At 54.4% G+C, this 16,778-nt stretch overlaps 2 protein-coding genes across 6 annotated transcripts; both read right to left on the reverse strand.

Moving 5' to 3' along the window:
- Window positions 1-468: 468 nt before the first annotated feature.
- Window positions 469-4,503, reverse strand: FOXS1 (forkhead box S1). The gene has a single exon (XM_067707790.1). It carries the CDS (start codon window positions 1,720-1,722, stop codon window positions 730-732), a length of 993 nt encoding a protein of 330 aa, XP_067563891.1. The 5' UTR covers window positions 1,723-4,503; the 3' UTR covers window positions 469-729.
- On the reverse strand, window positions 3,403-15,134 carry LOC137207680 (interferon regulatory factor 4-like). Of its 5 annotated transcripts, none has more exons than XM_067707779.1 (8): window positions 13,319-15,134; window positions 8,237-8,426; window positions 7,826-7,926; window positions 6,932-7,019; window positions 6,747-6,812; window positions 5,607-5,978; window positions 4,869-4,955; window positions 3,403-4,631 (listed from the first exon to the last, which is right to left on the reverse strand). In XM_067707779.1, the coding sequence occupies exons 1-7, from the start codon at window positions 13,823-13,825 to the stop codon at window positions 4,891-4,893; spliced, it is 1,389 nt and encodes a 462-aa protein (XP_067563880.1). In that variant the 5' UTR covers window positions 13,826-15,134; the 3' UTR covers window positions 3,403-4,631; window positions 4,869-4,890. The 5 variants fall into 5 exon arrangements, 4 of the variants coding, with proteins under 4 accessions (XP_067563880.1, XP_067563877.1, XP_067563879.1 ...); XM_067707776.1 differs by having other exon boundaries at window positions 4,869-4,987; window positions 13,319-14,911; XR_010935206.1 differs by having other exon boundaries at window positions 4,614-4,631; window positions 4,869-4,987; window positions 5,427-5,978; window positions 13,319-15,129.
- Window positions 15,135-16,778: the final 1,644 nt, after the last annotated feature.

A 16,778-nucleotide genomic window follows, 5' to 3' on the forward strand; every position in this document is an offset into this window, starting at 1 on the left:
ATTGGTCATTTGGAGCCGGAGCTAGTGAGCCCCAACTTCTTTGAGTCTCAGTTTCCACCACTGTTAAATGGAGGTAACATTCCGTACCACCCAGGATTCGTTGAAAGGATATACACGAGCCCAGGACAGGATAACTGCCACAGATGGTCACAGGTATTGTGGCTGCTCGCAATGTGAGGTGCTGTCACAGAGTTTGGGGCTGGAGAATCAGCCCCTTGGTCCAGCCCAGCCTCACTCCTGCCTGGTGTCTCTCCTGGTTGCATCCCTCCTCTCTCTCTCCCACTCCCTGCTCCCACTTCCTCGGCCTTCCTGGGAAACTCCCTGAGAAGGTCCCCAGCAGGAGAAAGCCTCATGTGGGACATTCCTATCTGGGGTCCCCCGTCCCTGCCATACCACCCCACAACCATACGCCCCCCACGGAGCCAGGTGTCCTGGCCCTCAGTCCCCAACCATCCAGCAAACTGACCCTCATCATCACACTGGCTTTATTGGCCCTGAGAGCCATAGAGTAAATCCCAAGGGAGCCCTGCTTCCCCTCACCCCCAAGTCTGTCCAGAGACCCTGGGCGCTGGCTGAGTGTTCACCACGCCAGTCTTGGCTTCCTGTCCCGGCTGTTGTGGGCTTGCCAGGCCCGCGTCCTTTGAGAGCTCCCCAGATCCTAGAGTCAGGCTCAACCTGGAGGGCGTAGCTGGCAGAGTCTCTGCAGGGACTGCCTGAGGCCGGCTGGCTTCACTCAAAGAAGAACATTCCTGGCGTCCGGTATAGGCAGGAGGTCAGCCCCAGTGGGTAGCCGGAGCTTCCCTGGACAGGGAAGCTGCCTGCAACCCAGGGTTCCTTGGGGTCTGCTGGCAGGGGCAGCGGGGCCCGGAGAGAGGCTGGAGGGGTGGGTGGTGCAGGGGAGGGGGCTGCTGAGGCCAAGAGGTGCTCAAGGCCAGGATCAGTCCCCATGCAGAAATTCAGCGCCTGCAGCCGGCACTGGTAGCTGCCCCCGATGGTGGCCTCGGAGGTCAAGATGGGGGCAGGGGCCTTGCTAAACCCCTCAGCCTCAGAGAAGCTGGCAGGAAAGCCAAATGCGGGGCTCGGGGAAGATGAGGTGGCTACGGGGAGCTCCCCTGGACCTGCAGGCTTGGGCGTGGGCATCTCCTTGGGCTCCGAGGGTGGCCGAGGCCTGGCATTGGTGGTGGCCGGGCACACACTGGCTGGCAAGGCCCCCACCAGACCCCCAAAGCTTAGGCCCTTGGGCTCTGGCGGCTCCAGTGGGAACGGGCATTGCATGCCAGTCGCAGCGTCGGGGGCTCCTAGGTCCTGGCTGGTGGCTCGGAGGGGTCTGCGGCGCACCTTGGCGGGGCCCTTGGCTCCCTCGGCGCCTGCCCGTCGGGTGAAGCGCCGGCGTCGGCGCAGGAAGCTGCCGTGCTCGAACATGTCATGGCAGTCGGGGTCCAGCGTCCAGTAGCTGCCCTTGCCCGGTTTGCGATCATCACGGGGCACCTTGACAAAGCACTCGTTGAGGGACAGGTTGTGGCGGATGCTGTTCTGCCAGCCGGGCCGGTTGTGGCGGTAGAAGGCGAAGCGGCCCATGATGTAGCGGTAGATGCCACTGAGCGTGGCCCGCTGCCCCGGTGAGCTCTGGATGGCCATGGCAATCAGGGCGATGTAGCTGTAGGGGGGCTTGGTCGGCTCGGCCGCAGGGGCCAGGGGCCCGGGTGGGGGCTGCTGCTGCATGCTGACCGGGCTGGCCAGGCTGGCGGCTGCCGGAACCACGGGGGCCAGGCACGGTGTCCAGGGCTGGTGTCCGGCACAGCCTGCCCAGGCTGGTTAAAAGGCCCACTGGCCCAGCCTCCCAGCCTGGAAAGGCAAAAAGGGGTGGGCCCGCCAGGCTGCCCTCCCTTCTTCCCTCGCCCCCCTCCCACAAGGCCCAAGAGGGGCGGGCAGGAGAGGCCAGGATTGGGAAGCCGTGAGCAGCTGCCAGGGGTGAGGAGACAGGAGGGAAGGGACTGAGACCCTTAGCCCACATGTGCTGGCTGGTGGTGGCTGAGGAGGGACAGGATGTGAAACTGAGCGAGACAGAGACGAAACAAAGAGAGATAGAGGCCGAGATGGAAAGAGAGAGTGAAAAGAGACAGAGAGACAGAGACAAAGAGAGGTAAGGGCATAATAAGAGGAAGACAGGAACATACAGAGAAGATAGAGGCAGAGACTTAAAGAGAGACAAAGAGCAGAAAGAGACAGAAAACAGGGAGACACACAGAGAGCCAGCCCCACGCACATGCACACGTGCACACAGAGTACAGAAAAAGAATCACTGAATGAGAGAGAGAAAGGAATCCACAGAGAGGAAGAGGAATACACACACACACACACACACACACACACACACACACACACACACACATTAATGAGAGAGGAGAGAGGTAGCATCTGTGTTTGAACTGGAGAACAGGGAGTTCCTGTGAGAAAAGCCTCAGGGGCCTCTCGAGTCCCCACCTCTGGTTCCCCCTTTCTTTTCTCTTCCTCCTCCCAGGCCTGGGGTCTACTTTCTTCTCCCCACAGTGCAGAGCGCTCGAGGTCACACTATTCCCTGCCCTCCTAGCTCTGGGGTCCACGAGGGGTGGGGCACCTAGGGTGGGGACGAGGGCCGGCCCAACCCCGTTTGCTGAGCCCTGGCGCCCTCTAGTGACTAGTGTGGGGAGGACAGACATCTGGACAGAGCCATCCACCCTCCCAAGAGGCTCTCAACCAAGACCCTGGCTGAGCCTTCATTTCCCATCTCTAAAATGGAGCTGAAGACTCTGCAGCTGTCCGGGCTGTGGTGGAGAGGCAACGGGCTCCCTTACACTGAATCCAGTGCCCTTTGAGAGCCTGGTACAGAGTAGGGGCTTGGGCATGACGAGGACTGTCACCCTGAGCTGAGGCTCCCCGATAGCTGCAGCCTTGGGCCGAGGGTACAGCGAAGCCCAGAACAGTCAAGCCTTCTGAAGGATGGGGCAACCTCCTCCACACTCTCCCACCCACAAGTAACCAAGTCATCGGTACCCAACTGTGTGCCACTCTCCATGCCAGGCCAGCTCCCCTCCCCTCTCGACATTTACTTCTCAGACCAACTCTGCTCCAGAGGCCTTAATAGCTTCTCTTGAGTAGATGAGGAATGTGAGGTTCAGAGAAGTTAAGTGACTTGCCTGAGGTGGCACAGCTAGTCAGTGACAAAGCTGTGATTTCAACCCAGAATTCCGTAACTCCTTAACACTACTCCTTCCGTGAGGGGCAGGGGTAGAGGACTGTCACTGGGCCCCCACTGGAAAACTGGCTGTGACCCCCAAGGGAATAGGGAACCATGCTTTGTTCTATCCCAAGTGTCCAGTATCTGCCTGGAACAGAGTAGGTGCTCAATAAACATTCGTTGAATGAATTTTAAGACTGATTCTGCCCTTTATTGAATCATACAGGTTTCCCCCATAAAAGTGGCTTATTAATGTATCACTAAAAGATTTATTATGCTGCCATCTGTAAGAGAATTCCTATAAATAAAGTCAGAAATCAGAAAAGGTAAAAGGTCTGATATCTGGGGTAGAAAACAGTGACTTTACTGACAAGGCAGGGTCACTGCTTTCATGGTGGAGAGGGCTCCCTCCCAATTCTCAAGGACTCCCTACAACTTACAGTTTGCAAAGATTGGGGGGGCTTGGGCAGGGGCTGGACTCCTGGCTCCCACTTTGGCTTCTGTCCTAGGCCTGCCTCAGTTTCTCCAAAGACAGTATCTACTGGCGGTGGTTCAGTGGTTAGCATTTAAAGCCCCAGGTTCAGGCTAAGTCCTCTGTTTTGGGACCCCCTCCCCTCACAATCCCCACCCACCCCAAAAGAAGAGAGACTTGTGGCAGGTGAAAGGAGGGTCTGGAAACTCACAGCCCCTCAGAGGTGGGGCAATTCTGTTACTGGTTGGGCTTCAGTCTAATCTATGCGGAGGATCTTATTGGTAAACTCAGCCCCTTTTCTTTTTGGCTGCACCTGGTGGCTTGTGGGATCTTAGTTCCCCCACGAGGGATCCCTCAAACCTGGGCCCCCAGCAGTGGAAGCACAGAGTCCTAACCACCAGGGAACTCCCAGTAAACTCAGCTTTAAGCAAACCTTATAATGGATCAATTGCAGGTAAGGTCTGCTTTAGGTAAACCGCTATGGGCATGTCCGGCTCTTCACAAAAAGATGAAGTCTTGTTTCTGACCTAATTGCTATTTCTGGAACCTCAAGGTCGAGTTTAGTTCCCAAGCCTGATGCCCCAGGCCCAGCTGCCCGGCTGTCCGCTTACACGCCTCCTTCCTGGGTTCCGGGGGCTCCATCTCATTGGCTGAGAGGTTGAAGGCCGTGACTGGCTTCCGCTGTCTCAACCTACCTGGGCGATAAGTGAGGCGAGACCTAAAGTCCCCTGGCTCAGCTAGGGCAGGGCTGAGGTGGGATCTGCACCCTGTGGGGACTGCTGTAGAGGGTACGGGAGGGGGAAACAACCGCTCAGGGCTGACTCAGCTGTGTCAGCAGGTGAGTGACGCTGTCGGGGATGCGGGGCTGGGAACGCGCCACCGAGGCACCTGGCCGTGGAGCTTCGAGTGTAGGAGGAGCTCCCGCGCGAAGACTGGCTCCACCTGCGGGGTGGGGGTGGGGGTGGGGCAATGAGCCAACCTTCCCCTTTACCCACACCCTTTGTTGGGGTCGGGGGGGGGGGCGGAAGTGACAGCTCCTCTCCACATGCATTTTACACGCAAGGTGTTCTAGATCAGATAAGGCAGGTCCGGAGCGGAGCTGGGACTGGAGGGAGCAGTGAGAGGCCGTTCGGGGAGGCTGGAGGGTGCGGTTCTCCGCTGGAGTGGGAGGTGACTCACATGGGCCATAATGAGACGCTCCTCAGGCTGGTCTGGGGGCCCCGGGTACTCCTCGCCAAAGCACAGCCGGATCTGGTACTCGGGCTCCTGGCGACCATGATGCAGGTGGGCTCTCAGTTCTACGGGCACCGAGACTGTGGGGTCTGGGCCAAGATGGGGCGTCCCACCTGGTGCCCACCTTGTGCTCACATCCTATGCACACGTCCCGTAAGCCCACATCCCCATTGTGTGCCCATGCCCTATGCCCACTTCCACGTCCCCACACCTGCCTCAAGTCCCACATCTGCTCCCACTTCTAGGTTTCATGCCCCGTGCCTCGTGCCCTATGCTCACTATCATGCCTTTATGCCCACCCCATGCCCACTGCCACTCACCTATATCTATCTTGTGTTCAGTGCCCCCGATGCCCACCCTATGCATAACGCCCTATGACAACACGTGCCCAAGTCCTATGCTTATGTCCCACACCCAGTGCCCCAGCCTGCCTCGTGCCTACACCTCCCATACGCCTATGTCTAATCTGTGCCCAGCCCTCCCGATGCCCATATTCGTTCTCACCCCCGGTGCTTCTGCGTCATGTCCTTTGTTTCCATTCCTACTCCAGCCCAGCATCGTCAAGTCCATCGCCCCGCGCGCACATCTCGTGTGCCCACTCTCCTCTGTCCGAGTTCCTTTGCCGACCCCAGTGCCCGGCCACTCCGCCCCGCGCCGCCAGCGGCCCCGCTGTCGCGCTCTTACCCGCGAGGAAGCTGCGCGTGTCGAGGAGCTGGCAGGTGCGCTCTCGCTCCAGTTTGTTGGGCCGCGCGCGGTGCGGGGCGAGCGGGCCGCGCCAGTACACACGGCCCTGGCACAGGCGCTTGGCGAAGACGCCCTCGGGAGCCACCCAGAGCAGCACTCCGCGCTCCAGGTGGGGCAGCAGGCGCCGCAGGACGCGGGCGCCGGGCGGCGGCTCCGGGAAACGAACCTGCGCGACGCGCGGCGGCGACCCCAGCAGGAGCTCGGCGGCAGCGGCGGCTGCGCGCGGACTCAGGCTGCAGCCCTCGGCCGCGCGCGCTGTGGCTTCGCGCACCAGCTCCGCGCCATAGAAGAGTCGCACGTGCAGCCAAAAATCTGCGGGAGAGGGAGGGGACGCGCGCCCGGCGTTGGCGGCGCCGGCTCCCCCTCCCCTCACAACAGGGCAGGGAACCCAGAGGTCACCCGGCCGCCACCTTGGGAATTTTTGACACTCCCTCCCGATAAGTAATAATAGTAATTCTAGTAGTAGTGGTGGTAGTAAATAATAGCAGCTTCCAGTATAAACAAACTGGTAGTTGAGCTTCAAAAGCATAGGGTCTGGGGCCATCAGTACAATGGGGGCATGACACCGACGCCCTCCCAGCCCAAATTTCTGGGATTCTAGGAGTTTCTTCCCGGTAAATATTTTTAATGCCGGTAGAAATAATAATCATCATAATAATAGCAACAACAACAACAAAACAGCAGCCTCCCATATGAAGAGCTAGCAGTATGCTCAGTGGTTAGGGCTGTGGCTCTACAGCCAGGCCCTTGGGTTCTAATCTCTCACTGCCCCTTAGGAGCTGTGATCTGATAGTAACTTTCCCAGGGTTACTAACTGTGTGACCTTGGGCAGGGTTCTTAACCTCTGTGTCTGGTTTCTGCATCTGTAAAATGGGGAGAATGGCAGTATCTATCTCACAGGGCTGTGGGGAGACTTAGAAGGATGCCTGGTATAAGCTAAGCCCTCAACAAATGTTAGCTGTTGTTATCTGGAGTCTGGGCTGGGTGCTTTGGGTGGGAGACAGAGGCTATTCGGCACCAACCCTAGGTCCTCCCCAGTTCTGCACAGCGGTCAGGGGAGAGGGCCTTCGGATTCCTTACCAGGGTTGCTGAAGTCCTCAGAAGGCAAGGGGCCCCAGGGGTGAGCAGGATCCTGAGCCTGGTACCCTGGAGAAGGAGGGGAAGCAGTAAGGCATCGCCTCACCCTGGGTCCCTCGACCCCTAGATCAAGGTCCTGGAAGAGGCCGGGGAGGAGGCAGGGGTGGGTGAGGAGACCCAGTCCTTACTGTGGCCAGCCAAAGGGCCTGAGGGCAGGGAGGCCAGCCTGGGGGGCTGCTTCTTGTCTTTATCCTCTGTGACTAATCTGGAGCCAACCTGAGCATCGGGAGAAAGGGTCGTGAGGGTGGAAGAGGAGACCTGTGGGCCACAGGAGCTCCCAGACAGTCTAAACTGGGGCAGGGGGAGGTCTGGACAGACTGAAAGCCAGCCGGGCTTGATAGGGACTTTGAAGTTTACCCCGTAGAGTTAAAGAGAGAGAGTTGATGGGGTTTTTGGAGGTGAAGCTCATTGTGATAGGGAGAGAAAAGTGCTAGCAGTGAATGAGGAGATGGGGTGATAGAAATGGGGTGATAGAGCAATGGAATGGGGACACTTGGGACAGTGGAATGAACCAGGCTAATGGGGAGATGATGGGAACAGAGGAATGAACCGCAGATGACGGGGGAGAGGTGATGGGGTGGAGTAAGAGTGATACAGACAGTGATGGAGATAGAGATGATAGGGGTGATGGCAACAATGAGAGCTAGAAGTGATGCAGGTGAAGGGAATACAGTGATGGAACTGGATCTGATGGGATGAGTGGGGACAGAGTGATTGATCCCATGATGACAGGGAAGAGGGGCTGAAATGGGAGAAAATAGGGCTGGCGCAGACAGAGAGATGGAGGTGAAGATGGTGGAGACGATGGGACAAATGATGGAGTCAAGGAGAATAGAATGAAGGAGATGAAAATGATGGCAGAGATAGAGTAGAGGCAGGAAGTAGAGCTGATGGATGGGAACAGAGATGGGCAGGAGCTGATGGAGAGGATGAGATGAATGCGCTGGAGATTATACAGGGGGTGGTATGGGTGCGAGGTGCCTGGGCTAGCAAGGCTGTAGGGGCTGGAAGGACTCACTGACCTGCTCTTCTGTCTTGCAGGCCGGCTCTGTCACTTCTCCAGGGGGCACCTGCTGGCTATGAAGAATGCCCTCCTCTTTACAGGGGGCACAAGCCCTGGTAACTGGATGAAGGAAGAAATAGTCTGTGGTTTCCTGGGCCCCAAGGGGAACCCCCCAACCTTGTCTGAGGTGAGCCCAGACCAGAGTAACCCAGCTCACTGCATGATCTCAGGCAAGGCCCACCTCTCTCTGGGCTCAGTTTCCTCCTTTTCGAATGGGGAGATAAACTGTAAGGTCCTTCTAGGTTTACCAGCCCATGAGCTTATTTAAGCTCAATAAGCCCACCATTTCCCATTTTACAGATGGGCAATGTGAGGTCCTTATTGCCCAGAGAGCCATCCTCAGCTGCTACCTCCAGGGACAGGATGGTACCTGGGTTGTGGGCACCGGCAGACAGGAGCCGATAGACCTTGTAGGGGTTGGAGATGTCCAGCTGGTTGAGCGAGCGCACCTCACAGAAGTCAGCGCTGTTGTTGAGGGCACAGCGGAGCCGCGTCTTCCAGGTGGAGGGGTCCTCCTTGTCAACGCCCTCTAGGTGCTTGCCCTTGTATATGGCCCAGGCCTGGGGGTGAGCAGGGGCATTGGGGGAGGAATAGCGTGGGAGATGGGGATGGTGCCGTGGAAAGGGATGAGGGCTGCCTTGCCTCCCACCCTTCTCTCTCTCTCCCTCTGTCCCTCGGCCCCTCCCTCCTTCCTTCTCTTCCTCCCTCCCTCCATCCAACACATATTCCTTGAGCTCCTGCTGTGTGCCAGGCCCAAGTTAAGGACTAAATGGGGAACAACAAGACATACATGGTCCCTGTTCTCAAGGAACTCAAGTCTCATGGGAGAAGGCAGCCGCAAACAGCTGAAAGGAAATAACTATATTCCAAATTATGGATTGTGATAAATAAAAAAAATAATACGATGGGATATAAAATGCTGGCAGTGACTTGCTATCTGGAGAGCCATAAAACTGAATCCTTACCTATTGCCACAAACAAAGTGGTCTCCAGATGATTAAAAAACCAAAAGTAGGAGGTAAGACTATAAACTTAATAGGAAAGAATGTAGAAGAAAATCTTCTGGGGCAGAGAATCCTTCTTAACCAAAATTTTAAAGGCATGAACCATAAGGCAAAAACATTGCAATGTCTGAAATCAGCAAGGGGCTAAGATCTAGAACATACAGGAACTTCTGCAAATCAGTAAGAAACAGAAAGCATCCCCTAAAGAAATATTCTTATCAAAGGACAAGGATGGGTGGTTTACAGAAGAGGAAACCAGAATCCCATGAGCATAGGAGAAGGTACTGAAACTCATTAGTGCCAGAGAAATGCAAATAAAAGTATGAGATATCACCTGTAAGCTTACAAAATTTAGCCAGTTGGATAAGCCAGTAGTTGGTTGGGATGTGGACACAGTTGGTGGGCATGGAATGGGAGCAGAGTCTCTGGAGGGCAATCAGGCATGCCTAGTCCAATTAAGTATAAGCATACCCTGTGAGCAGAAATGCCAATTCCAAAGGAATTCTCACAGAGGCTCACGAGGGGACCAGGGCAAGGATCCACTGCAGCGTTATTTGTGGTCTGGAAAGCAAACTTGTGTCCATCCCTGGGAAAGTAGGTGGGGGAGTGCATGTAATAGATGCCCACTGGAGAGTTCTAGGCAGCATCTAGAAACAAATTAGATGGACAGAGAACAAGAATAGATCTTCAGAGCATGACCTTGAGTGAAATAAAAGTAAGACACAGAATGAGATCTATGACACAATTATGATGTATATAAGGTAAGAATACACACGAAACAGCAATGCCCACTTTGCAAGAAAACATACAAACCAAAGATACTCATTAAACACATTAGAATGACTGTTGTGGTAGAGGGACTAAATAAATAAATAAATATGAGGGGCCGCTTTAGAGAGGGTGATCAGAAAAGGCCTCGCAGAGGAAGTGGCATTTGGGCTGAAGCCTGATTGAAAAGAAGGATGGAGTCGGACAAAGATCTGGGGGAAGGCCGTACTAGGTAGAAGGAACAGCAAGTGCAGAGGTCCTGGGGAGAGATTCAAGGAAGGCTAGTGAGGCTGGAGCACAGTAGTCAAAGAGGAGGACAGTAGGAGATGTCTTGTTCGCATTGCTCACTTTCAGGGATGGGGGGCGGGGGATTTAATGGATAAATCACACTCAGTCATTGCTCTTGGAGGAGATCCCAGGCTTAGTGGGACACCAGACTGAAAAGCCACAGTTCCTTTGTTGGTGTCTCTTGCCAGTGGTGAGACCTTTAAGGCTTGATTTTGCTGTCTGTAAACTGTGCCAATAATACCTGACCTCACCTGGTTGTCGCACGTGTAAGATGAGCGGTCTATGTAATGTGCTTAGCACAGCACCTGGCACACGCTGCTTATTTATTGCAGTACTTATTCATTACGTTAAGGATGCTCTAACTCAAAGGTAACCTAGGCTCAAGGCACAGGGTGTTGTCACCATGATGAGAGAGGGATCTTTGGGGACACTGCTGTGCCCCTAAGCATTTAAAGTGGTGCCTGGCACACAGGAGATGCTCAATAAGTATTTGTTGAATGAATCAAATTGGGCCTCGAAGGATAAATAGGACGTTGCCAGGTGGCGTGACGTTCCTGGCAGGGGGAACAGCTCGAGCAAAGGCACGGAAGCGCGTGACGCGCAGGGGACAGTGGGCAGCCTGGTGTGACTGGAGCTGGTGTGCGTGTCTGAGGGTATGTGTACTGTTGATTCTTGTTATTCCTGGTAGTTGTGTTCTATAAAATTTACACAACCACTGAGTTAGCAAACACTGAACCATCACTCCTAAGGGAAATACAAGGCTAGGTTCCTGCGCGCCTCTGGTCACCCCATTTTCATCAGCGGGTCAATACATAACCTTGTTCTATGAGCGTTTCTGTTGAAGGACACCTTATTTAATATAAACTGTTCATTCATTAACAGTGAACTCATGGCCAACAACCCTGTAACTCACGTCTGAAAGAAACTTACAGACGTCACAGCCTTCCTGTGCTCAGGAATACTGACAGCGCTTCAAAACTGTGTAAGCTTGGGGGTCATTTTAAACAGTGAAATCACCAACAAAAAGCACAAAAATATTAAAAACGTGGACTAAATATTGTCTGCGAAAGGACACCTGTTTACAGTAGAAGAGCTGAAACTAGAGTTGTCACCTTGCTCAACCTCAGCTGGGAACATGCATGTTGGTGACAATTTTTTTTTTTGCCATCCTGTGCATGTCTGTGAATGGCTGCAAAAGTGCCTTGAATATCAATTTTGAGATTACATATAATTTTAGCGAGTCAGAGAATTTGTAAATATGGAATCTGTGAATAATGAGGACCAACTGTATGTGGTGGGGGGAAGGGGAAGAGGAATTAAGGAAGAAGACAGGTTGAAGCTGGATCATGAATGTCCTCGAAGGCCAAGCTTTATCCCGTGGACTTTGAGGCACCAGGAGGGCCTGAAGCCAGGGAGTCACGTGTGTGTGTCAGTGGTGGGTTGAGGGATGGGTTAAAGCAGTGCCAAAGAGGGACAGGGAGGGCCCGTCCCCAGAATCTCCCGCTTCTGAACGGCACATAGCCTTAAGGGGCAGGCCAGGTAACCACCTGTTCAACACTTCCTGAACCAGTCCTCTGTGGGCCAGGCACTGCGCTCAAGGTCACCACCCACGGGCAGCTGGAGGAGGCAGACTCATACAAGGCACTTATAATTCATAGGGAAAGCGGTTCCATGGAGGAAGCAGAAGGAATCAGGGACGACTTGGGAGAAGCACTGAGAGCTTCATAAATGCATTAAGCAAATGAATGCATCAGGGAAGGCTTGTCTTTAGTAAGAGATGTTTAACCTGAGCATGATGGGAGTTGGCCAGTGAAAGTGAAGAAGAAAGGGTGTTCCAGGCAGGGGGAACAGAATGTACAAAGTTCTCACGGTGAGAGAGACAGGAAGCATTTGGAGACTGAAGGGAACTGTCTGGCTGGGTCTAAGGTTGGGGAAGGAGTGGAGAGAGACGGACAGAGGCCAGGGAGGAGCAGTTCATGCAGGGCTTTGAGGTCTTGGTAAGGAGTTGGGACTTTATCACAAGAGCAATGGGGAGCCACGGAAGGACTCTGAGTAGGAGAGTGCCAAGGCAAGATTTACATTTAGAAATATACCTCTGGAGGACTGAGGGGAGAGCTGAGGGATGGGAAAGCAGGGCATTCAGTTATCCTGGTGAGAGATGGTGGGAACAGGTCCACGTAGACGGATGAAAGAGCAGTTCTGCAGTAAGAGCCGAAGGCCTTGGAAATGGATTAGAATGAGATTGCAGGAGAGGGGAGCGGCCAGGGTTCAGGTGCCCAGCTCTGGGGTCTAGGTGGCGATCCGTGCCATCTTCCATTTTGGGAAATACAGACGTTTGTAGGAGGGAGCTGATGAGTGTGCTATTAAGGAGGTGCTGAGTCTGAGAGGTCTGGGCTGTCAGACCAGCAGGCTTGGGGCTTGGCTGGGAGGCTGGGAAATGCTGGGCTCCACACTGAGGCCGTGGAAGGGGAGAGTGGGACGTGAGGAGAGAGGTCCAGGAGAGAGTGCTGAGAGCCCCAAAAGAGGAGAAGAAGGGATGGAGGCTGAGAAGCGGGGTCCAGGAAGGTAGGAGGAAAACAGGTCAGGGTTGGAGTGGGGAGGGGACACAGATCCTGGAAACCAAGTGAGACTGTTTCAAGAAGGGAGGGTCCACTAGATACAAACCCACCCAGGGGTCCAAGAAGATGATAGTAATGGCATCCTTGGATTTGGCAAAATTAGAGACGTTAGCAGGAGGGAGAGGAATCACACTGTGGGCTGGGGGGGGGGAGGGGTTTATGAGTGAGGGCGTTGATGTCCAGAAGACCCTTTCTAGGTGCTTCACCCTGTGAAAGGAGAGGGGAGGCCAGAGAAGCAGGAGCTGGAGACGTGGTGTTTGGGATGGTGGCGGTGGCCTGGGATGCGGTTGGTTGCTTTTTGCTCACAGGAGAGATTCCAGTTTCAATCTTGGTGGGAAAGAGCCAGTTTGGAGGAAGTTAATGGTGTCTAAGGAAAGGGAGGGCATCCCTGGAGGAGGTCCCTGAGAAGGGCTGGTGTTGGAAAGCACAGAAAATGTCCCCGAAGCTGCTGGGGTTAACAGTTTACGGGTGGGAAGTGGAGGGAATTTCCATGGTGGCGGTGGCATCTAATTTCCTCAAGGAGAGGGAGGAGAGGTCCCCTGAGGCGTGGGGATGGTGCAGGTTATGCAGCCCTTGTCTGATTCTCTTTTAAGAGGGTGTGGGAGGGTCTCCCATGTATACAGAACACTACCCTCAACCTAGAGACAACTGAAGTTAAGGGGTGAACCTGTGGCCCGAGGTGACAGCGTGTCGGGTCGGTTCCGGACTCTGCGACAGTGTGAGCGCAGAGCCCTCCCGGGCCGGGCTGGCGGCCCCCGGCCCGCGCATCCTTACCCTGAAGAGCGCCGCGTCCTGCTGCGCCTGGTAGCCCTGCTTGGCTGCGTGCTTCCAGGGGATGCGGAAGAGGGTCTTGCCCGCGTCCTCCCAGCGCAGCCCAGCGTAGCGCCCGCTCTCGATCTGCGCCACCAGCCAGTCGCGGAGACGCAGGGGACCCCCGGCCCCCGCCATGAGTCGCCTGCTGTCGGGAACCCTCCCTTCGTCCCTCCGCCATTGGTCGCCGGCCATCGGGGACACAGTGCTCCGGGGACCAGGTCTGGGGAGCGCGGCGGCCAGACCCCAGCGCGACAGGGGATCGCGGGGGCCACCTGGACGGCGAGTGGAGGCGGCGAAAGCGAAAGGCTGGGCAGGAGGTTTCACTTTCCTTTCTGCTCCCCAGAGGCCCTGTCGCCCCTCCCCATGTCGCCTGGCCTGGAGGGCGTCGGTCCTCACATCGGGGGCAGCTAGAGGCACCACCAAGACCCACTGAAGGGTACGGGGTGGGGTAGCCCGGGTTCTGCTCATCCCTGGAGGGGGGCCCCCGAAGGACGCTCAGAGGCGTCCCTTGCACCATCCCTGCACCTGTTTTCTGCTCTTCCCAGCCTACCGGAAACTTAGTCTCTTTCCAGGACCTGGACTGTAGAGGTGGGAAAAGCACAGTGCTTCTCAGACTAACTCCCAGTAGAATTGGGAGGCAGAGACTGGTTTAAAATGCATACTCCTAGCCGCCATCCCAGACCTGAAGAATCAGATTTTCTGGGCAAGAAGTCCAGGAACGTGCATTTTAAACAAGTCCCGCCATGGGATTCTGATCCAGGTGGTCCATGGGTCACCCTTGGAGAAATATTTCCTTAAATATTGGGAGTCCCTTTCTGATTGCTCACCATGGTGCTGGGCCTGGCTGAAGCCTTTTCTGCAGTGTCTCAGTTGGTTCTCACAACAGCACGTGAGATGAGTGTAATTACCTACTTTGTTAAGAGGACTGAGGTCACAGAGCTAGTGCCTGGGGGAGTCAGAATCTGAACCCAGGACTCTCTGCCCCCAGAGCCCAGGGGCCTGAACAGTGCCCCACACTGCCTCCCAACAGCTGCACCTGGAGTTTATGGGTTCTGGGTGGGGTCCGTGACCCGCCCAAAGTGTATGCAATTTTTTCATCTCTACGCATTTTTCTAGGGTTTGTATCTCTCATTAAATTGTCAAAGCGGGGTTGTGATATGAAAGAGGTCAAGTAGCTCAGACTGCTCCACCCTGGCTGTGTACCTGGGAAAACTGAGGTTCTGAGAGGGAGAAACCACCCCTCACTGCAGGGAGCACCAAGCTGGATGGCCAGCCAGTGTTGACCAGAGGCTGGGAGCCCTGTCCCTCATGTGTACCTGTCAGGGGCCTTGCTTCATGATCCCCACCTTCTGTCCTCATATGGCAGCAGCCACCCAGTTCTGACATTTCTACAGTCACAGCCAGGATTCAAAATCAGAGCTGTAGGACTCTGATGGAGCACAAAAAATTTCATATGATTAAATACAAGAGTGTGGGACTTCCCTGGTGGTGCAATGGTTAAGGATCCACCTGCCAATGCAGGGGACATGGGTTCGATCCCTGGTCCAGGAAGATCCCACATGTCACGGAGCAACTAAGCCCATGTGCCACAACTACTGAGCCTGTGCTCTAGAGCCCGCAAGCCACAACTACTGAGCCCACATGCCACAACTATTGAAGCCTGTGCGCTTAGAGCCTGTGCTCCGCAACAAGAGAAGCCACTGCAATGAGAAACCCGCGCACCACAACGAAGAGTAGCCTCCGCTCGCCACAACTAGAGAAACCCTGAGTGCAGCAGCGAAGATCGAACGCAACCAAAAATAAAATAAAAAATTAAAAACTAAAATAAAATAATAAATACAAGAGTAATAATTACATCTAAGCAGGAGTATTGATTGTGTCAGGCAATCTCTTCATTTTTTTCTGGGGGGGGGTGGGCAGAGTCATAGTAATGACAAGGATGGGGTCCACAGCCAGACTGCCTGGATTCAAATCCCAGCCCCACCACTTGCTAGCTGACCAGCCACTTCACAGGGCTGCTTGAGATGCAGGTAAAGTGTTTGGCACATTGCCTGGCCCACAGTAAGTGCTCAATAAATGAGTGGTATTATTGCTGTTATTGAGCCACAGTGTGGTAAAAGCAGCAATGGAAGGGGGCGGGGAGCATTATGAAGGACCTGGAACATCAGATCAAGGGGTTTTGTTTGTCCTAGAGATGATAGGAATGGAGTTTTATTTTTTTTGGCTGAGTTGGGTCTTCGTTGCCACACATGGGCTTTCTCTACTTGCTGCGAGCGGGGGCTACTCTTCGTTAAGGTGTGCGGGCTTCTCACTGAGGTGGATTCTCTTGTTGCAGAGCACGGGCTCTACGCGCGGGGACTTCAGTAGTTTTGGCGTGCCGCTTAGCTGCTCCGCAGCATGTGGGATCTTCCCAGACCAGGGATCAAACCTGTGTCCACTGGCAGATGGATTCTTAACCACTGTGCCACCAGGGAAGCCCCCCATTTTTAAAAAAAATATTTATTTATTTGGTTTCACTGGGTCTTAGTTGCGGCAGGCTGGCTCCTTAGTTGAGGCATTAGAACTCTTAGTTGCGGCATGCATGTGGGTTCTAGTTCCCTGACCAGGGATGGAACCCGGGCCCCTTGCATTGGGAGCGCAGTGTCTTAACTACTGCGCCACCAGGGAAGTCCCCCGGACATATTTTTTCTTTTGTTTATCTGTTTATCTAGTGTCTTTCCCACCAGAATGTCAGCAACACCAGGGCACAGGTTTGCTCATTGCTGTGTCTTCAGTGCCCAGTACAATGCCTGGCATACAGTAGGTACTCAATGAACTCATGTTGCATGAATGCAGAGGAGGAGGTTGGGTAGCAGGTGAAGGTTATTTCATCCATCCTCCCACCCCGAATACTGGAATCTGGGCCTCCCCCACAGCCCTGGACACACTGCTTGGTGCATAATAAGAACCCCCATACAGGTGTTTATTAGATTATAGAGATTTCAGATCTCTCTTAATTCTAAGTTAATTTTAGTTTAGGAAAAATCAGCTCGGGTGACCCCTGTTCATCCTCAGAGTCAGTTTGCTGCTTTATGGGCTGCCCTGAGACCCTCCCTCTACAGTGGCTCCCCTGGCCTTTAAACTCTAGGTGGGGAGGGCCATTCCCACTAGCTGGGGGTGGATCCTCCTTGCCAATAACCTTCAAGACCAGAAGGAGCTGCTTCTTAACAACCATCATGGGACACAGAGTGTCTAGCTTCAAACCCAGCCTCCCCTACTCTAGCTGTGTGTCCTTGGGCAAGCTGCCTGACCACTCTGAGCCTCAGTTTCCTCCCCGAGGAGTAAGTGAACTCATTCAAGTAAAAAGTCAGGCATGAGGCAGGTACTACTACTATAACTTTACTAGCTAAGATTTGTGGATAGGGAAAGGAAAGGAGCTGGG

Source organism: Pseudorca crassidens, chromosome 15 (assembly GCF_039906515.1).
Source record: "Pseudorca crassidens isolate mPseCra1 chromosome 15, mPseCra1.hap1, whole genome shotgun sequence".
Classification (NCBI taxonomy): domain Eukaryota; kingdom Metazoa; phylum Chordata; class Mammalia; order Artiodactyla; family Delphinidae; genus Pseudorca; species Pseudorca crassidens.